The sequence below is a fragment of the Salvelinus sp. IW2-2015 genome, linkage group LG13, assembly GCF_002910315.2.
Source record: "Salvelinus sp. IW2-2015 linkage group LG13, ASM291031v2, whole genome shotgun sequence".
Lineage (NCBI taxonomy): Eukaryota > Metazoa > Chordata > Actinopteri > Salmoniformes > Salmonidae > Salvelinus > Salvelinus sp. IW2-2015.
Window position 1 is genome coordinate 19,718,733 of NC_036853.1, and position 18,592 is coordinate 19,737,324.

At 42.1% G+C, this 18,592-nt stretch overlaps 1 protein-coding gene across 2 annotated transcripts; it reads left to right on the top strand.

Moving 5' to 3' along the window:
* The first annotated feature begins 1,295 nt into the window (after positions 1-1,295).
* On the top strand, positions 1,296-18,588 carry LOC111972258 (enoyl CoA hydratase domain containing 2). 2 transcript variants are annotated; one of them, XM_023999206.3, is made up of 10 exons: positions 1,299-1,684; positions 4,227-4,294; positions 8,104-8,191; positions 8,292-8,378; positions 13,255-13,347; positions 17,184-17,240; positions 17,368-17,555; positions 17,939-17,989; positions 18,317-18,364; positions 18,436-18,588. In XM_023999206.3, exons 1-10 carry the CDS (start codon positions 1,444-1,446, stop codon positions 18,511-18,513), a joined length of 999 nt encoding a protein of 332 aa, XP_023854974.1. In that variant the 5' UTR covers positions 1,299-1,443; the 3' UTR covers positions 18,514-18,588. The 2 variants fall into 2 exon arrangements, with proteins under 2 accessions (XP_023854975.1, XP_023854974.1); XM_023999207.3 differs by lacking the exon at positions 13,255-13,347 and having other exon boundaries at positions 1,296-1,684.
* The last annotated feature ends 4 nt before the right edge of the window (positions 18,589-18,592 follow it).

An 18,592-nucleotide genomic window follows, 5' to 3' on the forward strand; every position in this document is an offset into this window, starting at 1 on the left:
TGATGCAACCGGTCAGGATGCTCTCGATGGTGCAGCTGTAGAATCTTTTGAGGATCTGGGGACCCATGCCAAATCTTTTCAGTCTCCTGAGGGGGAGAAAGGTTTTGTCACGCCCTCTTCACACCTGTCTTGGTATGTTTGGACCATGATAGTTCGTTGGTGATGTGGACACCAAGGAACTTGAAACTCTCGACCCGCTCCTCTACAGCACCGTCAATGTTAATGGGGGCCTGTTTGGCCCGCCTTTTCCTGTAGTCCACGATCAGCTCCTTTGTCTTGCTCATAATGAGGTAGAGGTTGTTGTCCTGGCACCACACTGCCAGTTCTCTGACCTCCCATTTGAGACCTGCTCAATGTAAAGGTGCTAAATCATGTACCTGATTGAAATTCTCAATGCATGTAAAGTATAATGTATAAAACCATTGGCTCATGAATCATGATTAATTGTAATAAAACAGAGGCCAGGAGATAAAGGTTGCATCAGTGCCTCAGGCAAGAGTGTGTGAGGAGAACGTCCCCTGGTGACTACTTTAGATATTGCTTAACATTTGCATTCCAATTATTGACCATAAATACATATGAGAATAATGTAGGCCTATTTAGTATCGCAATGTTAGGATGTTTTTTTAAATTTACTTATTTAACTAGTGAAGGGAAAGGGGGATACCTAGTCAGTTGTACAACTGAATGCCTTCAACTGAAATGTGTCTTCTGTATTTAACCCAACCCCTCTGAATCAGAGAGGTGCGGGGGCTGCCTTAACCGACGTCCACGTCTTCGGCACCCTGGGAACAGTGGGTTAACTGCCTTGCTCAGGGGCAGAACGACAGATTTTTACCTTGTCAGCTTGGGGATTCGATCCAGCAACCTTTCGGTTACTTGCCCAACGCTCTAACCACTAGAACAAATTCTTATTTACAATGATGGCCTACCGATACATGTTTGTTTTTTAAACACACGTTCTGTGGTATTATTAATAAACTATGAAATCTATTGGCTCAAACCATGGGCAGCTAAGGATGTATGCTTAGTCAGTGCGTGTGTCAGTATGTAACCAAGCCGATGATCTCACTATGAAAAGAGAGAAACATTAAAAAAATAAGAGAACACTAAAACAGGTTCAAGTATGGTTAAGGATGCTCAAATGAACACGGAAATGAAAATGTATCCGTTCCGTTCCCAAAAACGTCAAACACAGTAAAACTGGAATAGAACAAAGTTGGCCTTAGACATACTGATATAAACTCGGTTTTGCGTCCCTCCTTGGCCTTGGCTTAACTAAGGATTTGGGATGTAGCTGATCTTAGATCGGTTCTTAGATCCCTCGGGCAACTTATACCCGGAGGTGAAACTAAAAAACAAGTCAATTGGTTGTAGCCTACTTCCGTGTTTTCTTTTAAACGACATCGCTCCATACACATAAGAAAAAGGAGAAACACAACCATGACTTTCCTTCGAAGGTTTGCGACTAGGCACTGCTCTCTCTCCCGCGGCTTGGGTGCTCTATCCCCGGCGTCTCTTGGAGCTCCAGGCTCGGTAACGTTACACAAGCTGGGAGTGGAAAAGCTGCCCAGCCGAGGACGCCCTTTCACGGGGCACAATGACACACACACAAGCTGGCTACACACCGAGACGCCAGAGTCCATAGAAGTGGATCTAAAGCGACTACATGGGGAGGACACTGGTAGGGAAGGACGCTCTTTTAAACTTTATGCTTTCCGCTCCCAGGAAATCAAGTTGAGCGGTAGTAAGGTTTACAATTTGTGCAAGTTCCACAATATTCACCATGATCGACAGTCTGGTCTCAGAGCATTTCGTAGTASCGTTCCATTTATTAGGATATGTATGTATTAATTTGTGGATGTCCATCACTCATTTTGTATGATATGTTACGAATTTGCTAAATGTATAATATGTTACAAATTCTAGCTAGGTGGCTGACTAATGCTAGAAGGGTTAGCTAAAAGGGTTAAGGGGAGGGTTACCTAACATGCTAAGTAGTTGAAAAGTTGCTAATCAGCTAAAGTTGTCCGTGATGAGATTCGAACTCCAACCTTTGGGTTGCTTAACGTTTGTGTTATACAAAATGTAACATATCTTACTTGTATGAGAATATTGAATTTAAATGTGCTATATTACGTCTAGTGTATGAGACCAGGCTGGGATTGACAATGCTGAGAATCATAAACTCAGCAAAAAAAGAAATGTCCTCTCACTGTCAACTGCGTTTTTATTTCAGCAAACTTAACATATGTAAATATTTGTATGAACTTAACAAGATTCAACAACTGAGACATAAAATGAACAAGTTCCACAGACATGTGATTAACAGAAATTGAATAATGTGTCCCTGAACAAAAGGGGAGTCAAAATCAAAAGTAATAGTCAGTTTCTGGTGTGTGGCCATCAGCTGCATTAAGGACTGCAGTGCATCTCCTCCTCATGGACTGAACCAGATTTGCCAGTTCTTGTTGTGAGATATTACCCCACTCTTCCACCAAGGCACCTACCTGCAAGTTCCCAGACATTTCTGGGGGGAATGGCCCTAGCCCTCACCCTCCGATCCAACAGGTCCCAGACGTGCTCAATGGGATTGAGATCCGGGCTCTTCGCTGACCATGGCAGAACACTGGCATTTCTGTCTTGCAGGAAATCACGCACAGAACGAGCAGTATGGCTGGTGGCATTGTCATGCTGGAGGGTCATGTCAGGATGAGCCTGCAGGAAGGGTACCACATTAGGAAGGAGGATGTCTTCCCTGTGACGCACAGCGTTGAGATTGCCTGCAATGACAACAAGCTCATTCGATGATGCTGTGACACACCGCCCCAGATCATGATGGACTCTGCACCTCCAAATCGATCCCGCTCCAGAGTACAGGCCTCGGTGTAACGCTCATTCCTTCAACGATAAACGCGAATCCGACCATCACCCCTGGTGAGACAAAACGGCGACTCGTCAGAGAAGAGGACTTTTTGCCAGTCCTGTCTGGTCCAGCGACGGTGGGTTTGTGCCCATAGGCGACGTTGTTGCCGGTGATGTCTGGTGAGGACATGCCTTACAACAGGCCTACAAGCACTCAGTCCAGCCTCTCTCAGCCTAATGCGGACAGTCTGAGCACTGATGGAGGGATTGTGCCTTCCTGGTGTAACTCGGGCAGTTGTTGTTGCCATCCCGTACCTGTCCCGCAGGTGTGATGTTTGGATGTACCGATCCTGTGCAGGTGTTGTTACACGTGGTCTGCCACTGCGAGGACGATCAGCTGTCCGTCCTGTCTCCCTGTAGCGCTGTCTTAGGCGTCTCACAGTACGGACATTGCAATTTATTGCCCTGGGCATCTTTCCTTTGGTGTTTTTCAGAGTTAGTAGAAAGGCCTCTTTAGTGTCCTAAGTTTTCATAACTGTGACCTTAATTGCCTACCGTCTGTAAGCTGTTAGTGTCTTAACGACCTTTCCACAGGTGCATGTTCATTAATTGTTTGGTTCATTGAACAAGCATGGGAAACAGTGTTTAAACCTTTTACAATTAAGATCTGTGAAGTTATTTCGATTTGTACGAATTATCTTTGAAAGACAGGGTCCTGAAAAAGGGACCTTTRTTTTTTGGCTGAGTTTAGGTAGCTTAGGTGAATAAGCTTACCCTGAAATGACATAAACATTATCTGAAGTTACAGGGGAAGTAAGCGCACCACCTGCTGTGCCATAAAGGTCCAGCCCTTGATTTGATTTGGATTTAACCTCTTGGTAGAGGCAGAAGAAGTAGTAGGCACTTTGATACAGGGAGTGTTGTGTTGCAGGAGCTTCTGTACAGAGTGAAAACCATTTCCTACTATTCAGTGATTAACACTGAGGTAAACACTGACATATTTACACACACACAGGGGAGATGTTGCTTATAAAAAGCCTTCAGCCTAGCCACAGGTCAGACACAGCCTCAGGCATTCACCTCCTGTCTCTTTCCCTCCTTTCCTCCCTCCATCACCTCCTCTCCTTCCCACTCCTTCTGTCCCTCCTATCCTCTTCTTCCTCCCTCCCTCATCCTCTCCTCTTCTCCAGACATACACACACACACCTGTCACCTCATGGCTCAAATCTAATGTGACAACATCATCAACATCTGCACCTGGGCCTGTGCAGCTGCTTATATTTCAAATGCATAAACAATAACACACACCACATACCTTCTTGAGGCAGTACACGTGACTCTCTCTCTCTTTCTCTCTGTAGGTATAGCTGAGGTGTTGATGTGCCGTCAGAAGGCAAAGAACGCTCTGGGCCGTGTGTTTGTCTCTCAGGTGGGTTTGATCTCTATTTGACCTTACACACGCATCGAATTGCTAACTATTGATCAGAGGTGTGGAGTGAAGTCACATGACTTGGACTCGAGTCTGACTTGATATAAAATAACTTTAGATGCTGAGGAGTATTTCTGTCTGTAATAAAGCCCCTCTGTGGGGGAAAACTAATTATGATTGGCTGGGTCTGGCTCTCCAGTGGGTGGGTCTATGCCCTCCCAGGTCCACCCATGGCTGCACCCCTGCCCAGCCATGTGAAATCCATAGATCAGGACCTAATGAATTTCTTTCAATTGACAAATTTCCTGATATGAACTGTAACTCAGTAAAATCTTTGAAATTGTTGCATGTTGCTTTTTAATTTTTTAAAATTCAGTATATACAGTTGAAGTCGGAAGTTTACATACACCTTAGCCAAATACATTTATACTCAGTTTTTCATATATCCTAACATTTAATCCTAGTAAGAATTCCCTGTCTTAGGTCAGTTAGGATCACCACTTTATTTTAAGAATGTGAAATGTCAGAATAATAGTAGAGAGAAATGATTTGTTTCAGCTTTTATTTCTTTCATCACATTCCCAGTGGGTCAGACGTTTACATACACTCAATTAGTATTTGGTAGCATTGCCTTTAAATTGTTTAACTTGGGTCAAACTTTTCAGGTAGCCTTCCACAAGCTTCCCACAATAAGTTGGGTGAATCTTGTCCCATTCCTCCTGACAGAGCTGGTGTAACTGAGTCAGGTTTGTAAGCCTCCTTGCTTGCACACACTTTTTCAGTTCTGCCCACAAGTTTTCTATAGGATTGAGGTCAGGGCTTTGTGATGGCCACACAAATACCTTGACTTTGTTGTCCTTAAGCCAGTTTGCCACAACTTTGGAAGTATGCTTGGGGTCACTGTCCATTTGGAAGACCCATTTGCGACCAAGCTTTAACTTCCTGACTGATGTCTTGAGATGTTGCTTCAATATATCCACATAATTCTTCTGCCTCATGATGTCATCTATTTTGTGAAGTGCACCAGTCCCTCCTGCAGCAAAGCACCCCCACAACATGATGCTCCCACCCCTGTGCTTCACGGTTGGGATGGTGTTCTTCGGCTTGCAGGCCTCCCCCTTTATCCTCCAAACATAACGATGGTCATTATGGCCAAACAGTTCTATTTTTGTTTCATCAGACCCGAGGACATTTCTCCAAAAAGTACGATCTTTGCACCATGTGCAGTTGCAAACCGTATTCTGGCTTTTTTATGGCGGTTTTGGAGCAATGACTTCTTCCTTGCTGAGCGGCCTTTCAGGTTATGTCGAAATAGGATTCGTTTTGTTTCCTCCAGCATCTTCACAAGGTCCTTTGCTGTTGTTCTGGGAATGATTTGCACTTTTTGCAAACCAAAGTACGTTCATCTCTAGGAGACAGAACGCTTCTCTTTCCTGAGCGGTATGATGGCTGCATGGTCCCATGGAGTTTATACTTGAGTGCTATTGTTTGTACAGATGAACGTGGTACCTTCAGGCATTTGGAAATTGCTCCCAAGGATGAACCAGACTTGTGGAGGTCTACAATRTTTTTTATGAGGTCTTGGCTGATTTAAAAAAAAGAAAAATCCCATGATGTCAGGCAAAGAGGCATTGAGTTTGAAGGTAGGACTTGAAATACATCCACAGGCACACCTCCAATTGACTCAAATGATGCCAATTAGCCTATCAGAAGCTTCTAAAGCCATGACATAATTTTCTGGAATTTTCCAAGCTGTTTAAAGGCACAGTGAACTTAGAATGTAAACTTCTGACCCACTGGAATTGTGATACAGTGAAATAATCTGTCTGTAAACAATTGTTGGAAAAAATYCTTGTCATGCACAAAGTAGATGTCCTAACCGACTTGCCAAAACTATAGTTTGTTAACAAGAAATTTGTGGAGTGGTTGAAAAACGAGTTTTAATGACTCCAATCTAAGTGTATGTAAACTTCCGACTTCAACTGTATACCTTAGTGGTAGTACTGACTACAGTGCCATCAAAGTATTCATACCCCTTTGACTTATTCCACATTTTGATGTGTTACAGCCTGAATTCAAAATGTATTAAATATACTTTTTTCTCACCCATCTACACACAATACCTCATAATGAGAAAGTGAAAACATGTTTTTAGAAATTTCAGCAAATTTATTGAAAATGAAATACAGAAATATCTCATCTATATAAGTATTCACACCCCTGAGTCAATACTTCGTAGAAGCACCTTTGGCAGTGATTACAGCTGTGAGTCTTTCTGGGTAAGTCTCTTAGAGCTTTCCACACCTGGATTGTGCAACATTTGCCCGTTGTTCTTTTCCAAATTCTTCAAGCTCTGTCAAATTGGTTGTTGAAATTGCTAGACAACCAATTTCAGGTCTTGCCATAGATTTTCAAGTAGATTTAAGTCAAAACCATAACTCAGCCACTTAGGAACATTCACTGTTTTCTTGGTATCAACTTGTGTAGATTTGGCGTTGTGTTTTAGATTATTGTCCTGCTGAAAATGTGAATTAATCTCCCAGTGTCTGCTAGAAAGCAGACTGAACCAGGTTTTCCTCCAGGATTTTACCTGTGCTTAGCTCCATTCCGCTTCTTTTTATTAAAAAAAAAACTCCCCAGACCTTAACAATTACAAGCATACCCATAACATGATGCCGCCACCACTACAGTATGCTTGAAAATATGGAGAGTGGTAGTCAGTAATGTGTTGTTTTGGATTTGTCCCAAAAATAAAACTTTTTATTCAGGACAAAACGCTAATTGCTTTGCCATTTTTTTCACATTATTGCTTTAGGGCAGCGTTTCCCAAACTAGGTCCTCAGGACCCCAAGGGGTGTACATTTTGGTTTTTTCCCTAACACTACACAGCTGATTCAAATTATCAAAGCTTGATGACTAGTTGATTATTTGAATACAGGTAGGCCACATGATCCTGCTTGCTCTGGATTCCAGAAAAGTGACAATGTGACATGATATCCCTAGTTGATATTGACTGTTAACATGAATGACTTTCAGCTCAAAATGCAGGTGTATGACACAGTTTATTTCTATATTCTTGCGTTTTGAAAATGCGTCACCGTTTATGGTTGTAATGATAGGCTACATTGTGAGTGCCTGTACGCCCTGCGTGCATGTGCTTCCGTGGGGGTAGGAAGCGTTGAACCATTTCTTTTTGAGGGTCGCGTGTGAAAAAGTTTGAACACTACTGAGCTAGCGAACAAATTGCTGATTTGCTGTACAGCTATAGGTTCAGGTTCAGCGCAAACGTCAATTTGTAGGGAGAGAGGATTGCCAATGTCACGAGGCTGCTGAGGTGAGAACGGCTCATAATAATGGCTGGAACGGCGCGGATGGAATGGCATCAAACACTTGGAAACCATGCGTTTGATGTATTTGATACATTCCACTCATTACACTCCAGTCAATTCCACGAGCCTATTCTCCCCAATTAATGTGCCACCAACCTCCTGTGAAATTTGCTCAAAAAACTGTTCGGGGATCAAGTTAGCCTCATTAAATATACAAAGATTTGTAGTTGAACAAGTCATTGCCTGTACAGATGTATTTTTGCTTGACTTGACTTGCTCTTAGAATGCACGACTTGGACTTGACTCAAGACTCGACCCGTTCTACTCGGGACTTGACTTAAGACTTGGACCTTTGGACCTTCTTGTGAGTGACTTGAATAATAGTGACTTGGTCCCAGCTCTGCTATTGATCTAACAGAGTATGATGACTGCTGAGACTATTCTCTCTCTCCCATTCCCTCTCTCTATCCATCTCTCTAGATGAGGGAGCTGGTGTCCTCTCTACACCATGACTCAGCTGTGAGAGTGGTGGTCTTCAGGAGTCTGGTACAAGGGGTCTTCTGTGCAGGTCTGTCATTTTGTGTGTGTGTGTGTGTGTGTGTGTGTGTGTGTGTGTGTGTGTGTGTGTGTGTGTGTGTGTTTTGATGTCTTCTCTGTGTCTTCTGTAGGAGCTGATCTGAAGGAGAGAGCTGAGATGAACCACTCTGACTCCGATCTGTTTGTTCACGGCCTGCGCTCACTCATGACTGAGATCGGTGAGGGGGGTGTGATCGATTTTTAGGATGTCTCATACTGCTCTCTGTCACCTTTCACTGCAAATGCGGAAGTGTTACATACATTACCAGTCAAAATTTTGGACACACCGACTCATTCCAGGGTTTAAATTTATTTTTACTATTTTCTACATTGTAGAATAATAGGGAAGACATCAAAACTATGAAATAACACATTTGGAATCATGTAGGAACCAGAAAAGTGTGAAACAAATCAAAATATATTTTATATTTTATATTCTTCAAAGTAGCCACCCTTTGCCTTGATGACAGCTTTTCACACTCTTGGCATTCTCTCAACTAGGTTCATGAGGTAGTCACCTAGAATGCATTTCAATGAACAGGTGTGCCTTGTTCAAAGTTAATTTGTGGAATTTCTTTCGTTAGTGTGTTTGAGCCAATCATTTGTGCTGTGAAATGGCAGGGTTGGTATACAGAAGAAAGCCCTATTTGGTAAAAGACCACGTCCATATTAAGGCAATAACAGCTCAAATAAGCAAAGAGAAAAGACAGACCATCATTACTTTAAGACATGAAGGTCAGTCAATCCGGAGAATTTCAAGAACTTTGAAAGTTTCTTCAAGTGCAGTCGCAAAAAACCATCAATCACTATGATGAAACTGGCTCTCATGAGGACCACCACAGGAAATGAAGACCCAAAGTTACCTCTGCTGCAGAGGATAAGTTCATTAGATTTACCAGCCTCAAAAATTGCAGCCAAAATAAATGCTTCACAGAGTTCAAAGTAACAGACACATCTCAACATCAACTGTTCAGATGATGAACATGAATGTGAATCAGGACTTCATGATCGAATTGCTGCAAAGAAACTAGAGGTCGACCAATTAATTGGAATGGCCGATTTAATTAGGGCTGATTTCAAGTTTTCATAACAATCGTTAATCTGCATTTTTGGACACCGATTATGGCCGATTACATTGCACTCCACGAGGAGACTGCGTGGCAGGCTGACTACCTGTTATGCGAGTGCAGCAAGCAGCCAAAGTAAGTTGCTAGCTAGCATTAAACTTATCTTATAAAAAAACAATCAATCTTAACATAATCACTAGTTAACTACACATGGTTGATGATATTACTAGTTTATCTAGCTTGTCCTGCGTTGCATATAATCGATGTGGTGCCTGTTAATTTATCATTGAATCACAGCCTACTTCACCAAACGGGTGATGATTTAACAAGCGCATTCGCGAAATAAGCACTGTCGTTGCACCAATGTGTACCTAACCATAAACATCAATGCCTTTCTTAAAATCAATACACAAGTATATGTTTTTAAACCTGCATATTTAGTTAATATTGCCTGCTGACATGAATTTATTTTAACTGGGGAAATTGTGTCACTTCTCTTGCGTTCTGTGCAAGCAGAGTCAGGGTATATGCAGCAGTTTGGGCTGCCTGGCTCGTTGCGAACTGTGTGAAGACCATTTCTTCCTAACAAAGACCGTAATTAATTTGCCAGAATTGTACATAATTATGACATAACATTGAAAGTTGTGCAATGTAACAGCAATATTTTGACTTAGGGATACCACCCGTTAGATAAAATACTGAAAGAATAAATATTTTGTTTTCTAAATTAGTTTCTGGATTTGACCATATTAATGACCTAAGGCTCGTATTTATGTGTGTTATTATATTATAATTGAGTCTATGATTTGATATTTGATAGAGCAGTCTGACTGAGCGGTGGTAGGCAGCAGCAGGCTCATAAGCATTCATTCAAACAGCACTTTCCTGCGTTTTCCTGCACTTCGCTGTGCTTCAAGCATTGCACTGTTTATGACTTCAAGCCTATCAACTCCCGGGATTAGGCTGGCAATACTATAGTGCCTATAAGAACATCCAATAGTCAAAGGTATATGAAATACAAATGGTATAGAGAGAAATAGTCCTATAATTCCTATAATAACTACAACCTAAAACTTCTTACCTGGGAATATTGAAGACTCATGTTAAAAGGAACCACCAGCTTTCATATGTTCTCATGTTCTGAGCAAGGAACTTAAACGTTAGCTTTTTTGGCAAATATGCATGGCAAATATTGCACTTTTACTTTCTTCTCCAACACTTTGTTTTTGCATTATTTAAACCAATTTGAACATGTTTCATTATTTGAGACTAAATTGATTTTATTGATGTATTATGTTAAGTTAAAATGAAAGTGTTCATTCAGTATTGTTGTAGTTGTCATTATTACAAATATATATATATATATATAAAAATCGTCCGATTTAATTGGTATCGTTTTTTTTTTGTCCTCCAATAATCGGTATCGGCGTTGAAAAATCATAATCGGTCGACCTTTAAAAGAAACCACTACTAAAGGACACCAATAGTAAGAAGAGACTTGCTTGGGCCAAGAAACACGAGCAATGGCCATTAGACCAGTGGAACTCTGTCCTTTGGTCTGATGTGTCTAAATTTGATGTTTTTGGTTCCAACCGCTGTGTCTTTGTGAGATGCAGAGTAGGTGAACGGATTATCTCTGCATGTGTGGTTCCCACCGTGAGGCATGGAGGAGGAGGTGCTTTGCAGGTGACACTGTCTGTGATTTATTTAGAAGTCAAGGCACACTTAACCAGCATGGCTACCACAGCGTTCTGCAGTGATACGCAATCCCATCTGGTTTGCGTTTAGTGGGACTATCATTTTTTTTAACAGGACAATGACCCAACACACCCAGACTGTGTAAGGGCTATTTGACCAAGAAGGAGAGTTATGGAGTGCTGCATCAGATGCCCTGCCCTCCACAATCACCAGACCTGAAGGAAAAGCAGCCAACAATTTCTCAGCATATGTGGGAACTCCTTCAAGACTGTTGGAAAAGCATTCCAGGTGAAGCTGGTTGAGAGAATGCCAAGAGTGTGCATAGCTGTCATCAAGGCAAAGGGTGGCTACTTTGAAGAATCTCAAATATTAAGTATATTTTGATTTGTTTAACACTTTTTTTTGGTTACTACATGATTCCACATATTATTTCATAGTTTTGATGTCTTGACTATTATTCTACAATGTAGAAAATAGTAAAAATAGATACACTTTTGACTGGTACTGTATGTGTGTATATATAGCCTGTTCTCATGCTAGTACATCTCTCTCAACAACCCGAAATTCTCTCTCTCTCTCATATCACTTTATACAGTGRTTTCGGGAAAGTATTCAGACCCCTTGACTTTTTGCACATTTTGTTACGTTACAGCCTTATTCTAAAATAGATTAAATGAAAAAAATTACCCATCAATCTAAACGCAATGCCCCATAATGACAAAGTGAACCGTTATTTTTAAATATTTGCAAATGTATTCAAAATAAAAAACAATACCTTATTTACATAAGTATTCAGACCCTTTGCTATGAGACTTGAAATTGAGCTCAGGTGCATCCTGCTTCCATTGATCATCCTTGAGATGTTTCTACAACTTGGAGTCCACTTGTGGTAAATTCAATTGATGGGACATGGCACATGGCAGCCCGCTTGGAGTTTGCCAAAAGGCACCTAAAGGACTCTCAGACCATGAGAAACAAGATTATCTGGTCTGATGAAACCAAGATTGAACTCTTTGGCCTGAATGCCAAGCGTCACGTCTGGAGGAGACCTGGCACCATCCCTACGGTGAAGCATGGTGGTGGGAGCATCATGCTGTGGGGATGTTTTTCAGCAGCAGGGACTGGGAGACTCAGGATCAAGGGAAAGATGAACGGCGCAAAGTACAGACAGATCTTTGATGAAATTTGCTCCAGAGTGCTCAGAACCTTAGACAGGGGCGAAGGTTCYCCTTCCAACAGGACAACGACCCTAAGCACACTGCCAAGACAACGCAGGAGTGGCTTTGGGACAAGTCTCTGAATGTCCTTGAGTGGCCCAGCCAGAGCCCGGACTTGAACCCGATCCAACATCTCTGGAGAAACCTGAAAATAGCTGTGCAGTGACATTCCCCATCCAACCTGACACAGCTTGAGAGGATCTGCAAAGAAGAATGGAAGAAACTCCCTAAATACAGGTGTGTCAGGAAGACTCGAGGCGGTAATCCTTGCCAAAGGTCCTTCAAAAAAGTACTGAGTAAAGGGTCTGAATACTTATGTTAATGTGATATTTCAGTATTTTAGCAAATTAGCAAATTAATTCTAAAAAACMATTTTTCTTTTATCATTATGAGGTATTGTGTTAGATTGATAAAAGGAAAATAACTAGTTAATACATTTTATAATAAGGCTGTAATGTAACAACATTTTGAAAAAGTCAAAGGGTCTGAATACTTTCCGAATGCGCTGGGCCTCTCGAGTGGCGCAGCGGTCTGAGGCACTGCATCACAGTGGTAGAGGCGTCACTACAGAACCGGGTTCAATCCCGGGCTGTATCACAACCGGCATTGATCGGGAGTCCAATAGGGCGGCGCACAATTGGCCTAGCGTTGCACGGGTTAGGGGAGGGTTTGACCGGCGGGCTTTACTTGTTTCATCGTGCTCTAGCGACTCCTTGTGGCGGGCCGGGTGCCTGCAGGCTGAACTCGGTCATCAGTTGAATGGTGTTTCCTCCAACACATTGGTGCGGCTAGATTCCGGTTTAAGCGGGCAGGTTTTAAGAAGCTCGGTTTGGCGGGTCATGTGTCGGCGGACGAATGACTCGACCTTCACCACCCGAGCCCGTTGGAGAGTTGCAGTGATGAGACGAGGTCAAAATGGGGGCGAAAAAGGGTGTAAAAAATATAGTGTGTGTTTGTGCATTGTACTGTGTGTGTGCATTGTATTGTGTGCAGGCGTGCGTTCATAGTCTGTAACTACATCGTCTGAACTCTCCACATGTCGTCTCTCTATGGATGTTGCATCGCTAATGCAGCCTTGTTGCCCATGCCGACGGTTGCTGCGGTGGATGGCTTCGCCCTTGGAGGGGGTCTGGAGCTGGCGCTCGCCTGTGACCTTCGCACAGCTGGTCAGTGACCTCTAACCTCTTACCTCACCAATCGCCATTAGCCTCTCACCGGGAGCCATCCCTTTTTGTGACGAATAAAGACAGTCTAGATTAATATGTACATTGCATTCGGAAAGTATTCAGACCACCTTATTCAAAAATGTATAAAATATTTTTTTCCCTCATCAATCCACACACAATACCCCATAATGACAAAGTGAAAACAGGTTTTTATACATTTTAGCAAATGTATTAAGGAATAAAAAACACACGTTATTTACATAAGTATTCAGACCCTTTGCTATGAGACTTTGAGCTTAGGTGCATCCTGTTTCCATTGATCATCCTTGAAATGTTTCTACAACTTGATTGGGGTCCTCCTGTGGTAAATTCAATTAATTGGACATGATTTGGAAAGGCACACACCTGTCTATTTAAGGTCCCACAGTTGACAGTGCATGTCAGAGCAAAATGCAAGCCATGAGGTTGAAAGGAATTGTCCGTAGAGCTCCGAGACATGATTGTGTCGAGCCACAGATCTGGGGAAGGGTACCAAGATATTTCTGCAGCATTGAKGGTCCCCAAGAACACAGTGGCCTCCATCATTCTTAAATGGAAGAAGTTTGGAACCACCAAGACTTCTTAGAGCTGGCAGCCCAGCCAAACTTGAGCAATCGGGGGAGAAGGGCCTTGGTCAGGGAGGTGACCAAGTATCCAATGGTCACTCTGAAAGAGCTCCAGAGTTCCTCTGTGGAGATGGGGAAACTTCCAGAAGGTCAACCATCTCTGCAGCCCTCCACCAATCAGACCTTTATGGTTGAGTGGCCATACAGAAGCCACTCCTCAGTAAAAGGCACATGACAGCTGTTGTGGCATTTTTCTGTATTACCAAATGAGGAGAGTTACAAACCACACACCAGTCAGAGTTATACTTAAACTTCATCTTTAATAATGAGCTTTACAATAGCCCTTTGACTCTCAGATCAATTCAGTGTCAATGAATTTTGAGAGTCCCTACAGAAGAATACAAAGATCTATTATAGCCAAGATACACCCCTCTCAACTTACATGACGAACCACAGATCTTAGGAACAGTTCAAAGGTTAAGATTTGTATGAAAGATATCTATAAAACATAGCAGACAGTTACTGCTGTGTCAACAGTTCTCATTGTAAAGACCAGTGTCTGGCCCCCTCCTACTCCAAACTGGAACCCGTCTCACCCTGGTACGGTATAGCACAAAAACATGACCTTTACTATCTGGAATGCTCTTTAGGCTTTATTACCCAAAGACATCGTAAATCTCCTCTGTCAGTGCTATTTAATAGAGGCCCATCCTCAGTGGAACACACACACACAATAGTCGACAGAATCCTCTATTCTGTCGAATAAAACAACCATTCTAATGCAATACAAAGATTATAATATAATCTTACAAGCACTATAACATAATCTTGCAATTTTCCACAACACAGCCCGCTTGGAGTTTGCCAAAAGGAACCTAAAGACTCTCAAACCATGAGAAACAAGATTCTCTGGTCTGATGAAACAAAGATTGAACTCTTTGACCTGACTGCCAAGTGTCACGTCTGGAAGAAACCTGGCACCATCCCTACAGTGAAGCATGGTGGTGGCAGCAGCATGCTGTGGGGATGTTTTTCAGCAGCAGGGACTGGGAGACTAGTCAGGATCGAGGGAAAGATSAACGGAGCAAAGTACAGAGAGATCCTTGATGAAAACCTGATCCAGAGCGCTCAGGACCTCAGGCTGGGGCGAAGTTTCTCCTTTTGTTACACTTCCCCAGATCTGTGCCTCAACACAATCCTGTCTCGAAGTTCTACGGACAATTCCTTTCAACCTCATGGCTTGGTTTTTGCTCAGACATGCACTGTCAACTGTGGGACCTTATACATACAGGTAGGTGTGTGCCTTTCCAAATCATGTCCAATCAATTGAATTTACCACAGGTGGACTCCAATCAAGGTGGAGGAACATCTCAAGGATGATCAATGGAAACAGGATGCACCTGAGCTCAATTTCAAGTCTGACTGCAAATGGTCAGAATTTTTATCTAAATAAAGTATTTGTGTTTTTTTATTTTAATATATTTGAAAAAATTCTTAACCTGTTTTCGCTTTGTAGTTATGGGGTATTGTGTGTAGATTGATGAGGGATTATTTTTTTTGTTGAATAAGGCTGTAACGTAACAAAATGTGGAAAAAGTCAAGGGGAGGAGGGGTGCAACTCAATATTAGGAAGGTTTTCTTAACATTTTGTACACTCAGTGTAATTGTGATTATATATTATATATATTGTGATTATTTATATATATATATATAATCACAATTACACTGAGTGTACAAAATGTTAAGAAAACCTTCCTAATATTGAGTTGCACCCCTCCCCCCCTTTGGCAAAAGCGTTCCACAGGGATGCTGGCCCATGTTGACCAATGCTTCCCACAGTTGTGTCAAGTTGGCTGGATGTCCTTTGGGTGGTGAACCCATTCTTGATACAAACGGGAAACTTCAACTTCAAAAACCCATAACTTAAATATTTTGTCTTGCCTATTCACCCTCTGAATGGCACATATACACAATCCATGTCTCAATTGTCTCAAGAATTAATAATACTTATTTAACTGGTCTCCTCTCTTTTATCTACACTGATTTGAAGTGGATTTAACATGTGACGTCAATAAGGGATCATAGCTTTTACCTGGATTCACCTGGTCAGTCTGTCATGGAAAGCGCAGGTGTTCATAATGTGTTGTACACTCAGTGTATGTATTGTTTTTTTATTCTGAAAAATGACTGAGTTCCGGACCTTAGAATGTTATTTAATTACTTTCAAATCACCTATAATTTCCGTTCTCGGAGAGTTACTAAAACCTCCCAGGAAATTGTTCAAGGAACCAGAGTAAAGCATTCTCAGAACCTCCCTGGAACCTAAAAATAAACATTCCCAGAACAGGCAACATTTTTACTTCTGTTCTCAGAATGTTTACAAAAACATTCAGAAACCAAAAAATACGTTCCAAGGAACCAAATGTGCTAGCTGGGTCGTTATTTTGACCCTATTTGGTTTGTTATTTGAGTGAAATGCTCATTGTATTTATTTTAAAATGTAACCTTTATTTTGACAGGGAGTTAACGCTGAGACCAAACTCTCTTTTCCAAATGAGCCCTGTATATCACAACAATAAACATCAAAATGCACATTATTATACACAACAATACATACAGTATGATGGCCATTGATCATTGTAAACATTTTATTTTTGGACAGCCCAATAGAGTAGCTTAAATCTTAGGTTATTGAAACACCTTTCACATGATAATGATTAGCAAAATATCTGGATTTATTCATAGTTCAAATTACTTTCTGAGCACAAATGTGTGTATGCGTATGTAAATTCGGAGAGAAATGTAAGTTTTTCTTTACACTCCTGAGTCTTATTTTGTATAATTTGTAAAGCGAGCACATTTAGTTGCTATTTGTTGTACATTTTGTATAACATATACCAGTGTATTTAAATGTAAATAATGTATGTTTTTAATGATAAACGTATTCAAACACTCAACATGATTTTCGTTTCACCAACATACTTTTCCACAGTGGTACCTTATCATACGTAACTTATAATATATATTTTTATGGAACTGCTAACATCTAGAGAAAATATGGTTGGTAATAGATTTGAGGCAGAGGCGTGAGGTGAGCAGGTGTGTGTATGTGCGTGCACGTCTTACTCTTACAGACACATCAGTCAGTCTGTACTCCCACTGTTGCTAAATGACACGCAGCCAGTCTGACCTTCAACTGTCCTCTGTGTGTGTGTGTGTGTTGTGTTTCAGCCAAATCTGCACAGATGGGTCTGATTGAGACAACACGGGGGCTGCTCCCAGGGGCGGGTAAGACAACCAGAAGTCATATGCGCGCACAGATAAACACACACACCAGTTACCCTCATGTCACCTCATGGTTTGTTTGGCATAATGAGTTCAGCATCGTTCCCTCTGTACATCATTTCTCCTATAGGGGGCAGTCAGAGGCTGCCCAGAGCAGTGGGCTTTGCCCTGGCCAAAGAGCTGATCTTCACCGGCAGGAGAGTGGATGGACAGAGGGCTGTGGACATGGGGCTGGTCAACAGAGCTACCGAGCAGAATCCAGACGGAGACGCTGCCTATAGAGAGGCACTGAGTCTGGCTAGAGAGATACTACCACAGGTTACACACACACAAAAACCTTACTCATTGTCTCTTTCCATTCCATAGTGATGAGGGATTTTATAGGTGGTTAGATTAAATGAGTTACGAGGGATGAGGAGAAGAGAGATTAACACATTGGCTGACTGACTGCTTGGGTTTCAATTAACACAAACACACACTGACTGACACTGGGGTTACATAGACATCTGCTGTCTCTCTGATCACATCCTGTCAGTTGTCAGTCACTGTCACCAGACCAGTCATACCAAACCAGGACACCAACTGACATGGACAGCAGTGTTTGAACCTGGGTCATCTGCTGAGCTAGTTCAGGTCTTAGACATGGTTACTCATCGTGTGTGTTCGTGGTCCTTCTTACCCCCAGTGTGTTCTCTCTCCAGGCTCCCATTGCTGTGAGGATGGCCAAGGAGGCTATGAACAGAGGCATGGAGGTATGGCTGCTTTACTAAAGAACTTCACACATTACTCAGGGCTGGACCACCACATCTGGGGCCCGGGTAACTTCCTGAAATTCAAAAAAAAATTCCCCCGTGGGGCAGAGAAATGTGCATGCTATTCTAGTTTGCCACGAAGCAGAGAGAAAATGTAGCATTTTTAAAACAAATTTCCTGCAATTAACATTTTGCCATTCCTTACGTGTTCATATGCTATCTGGGATACACCCACACACATCCCAGCTCATTATCTCAATGTATTTGATGACACCTGTCTCTGTGTGCTAGTAGCAGGTATGTCTGTAACCTGTCTGTCTCTCTCAGGTGGACATCACATCAGGGATGGCCATAGAGAGGATGTGTTATGCCAGGGTAAGCGGTCAAATGCTCATGTGCATTGTCTGAGGTCAAACTGTAGTGGTTAATCATCTTTCTCTCTCCAGGTGATCCCGACAAGAGACAGACAGGAGGGGATGGCTGCCTTTATAGAGAAGAGACCCCCACGCTACACTGGAGAGTAACACACATGGAGACTGCTGTTGTGATTGTACACAAACCTAATTTTCATTCCTTTAATAAAATGTTTTTCAACTGCAGTTT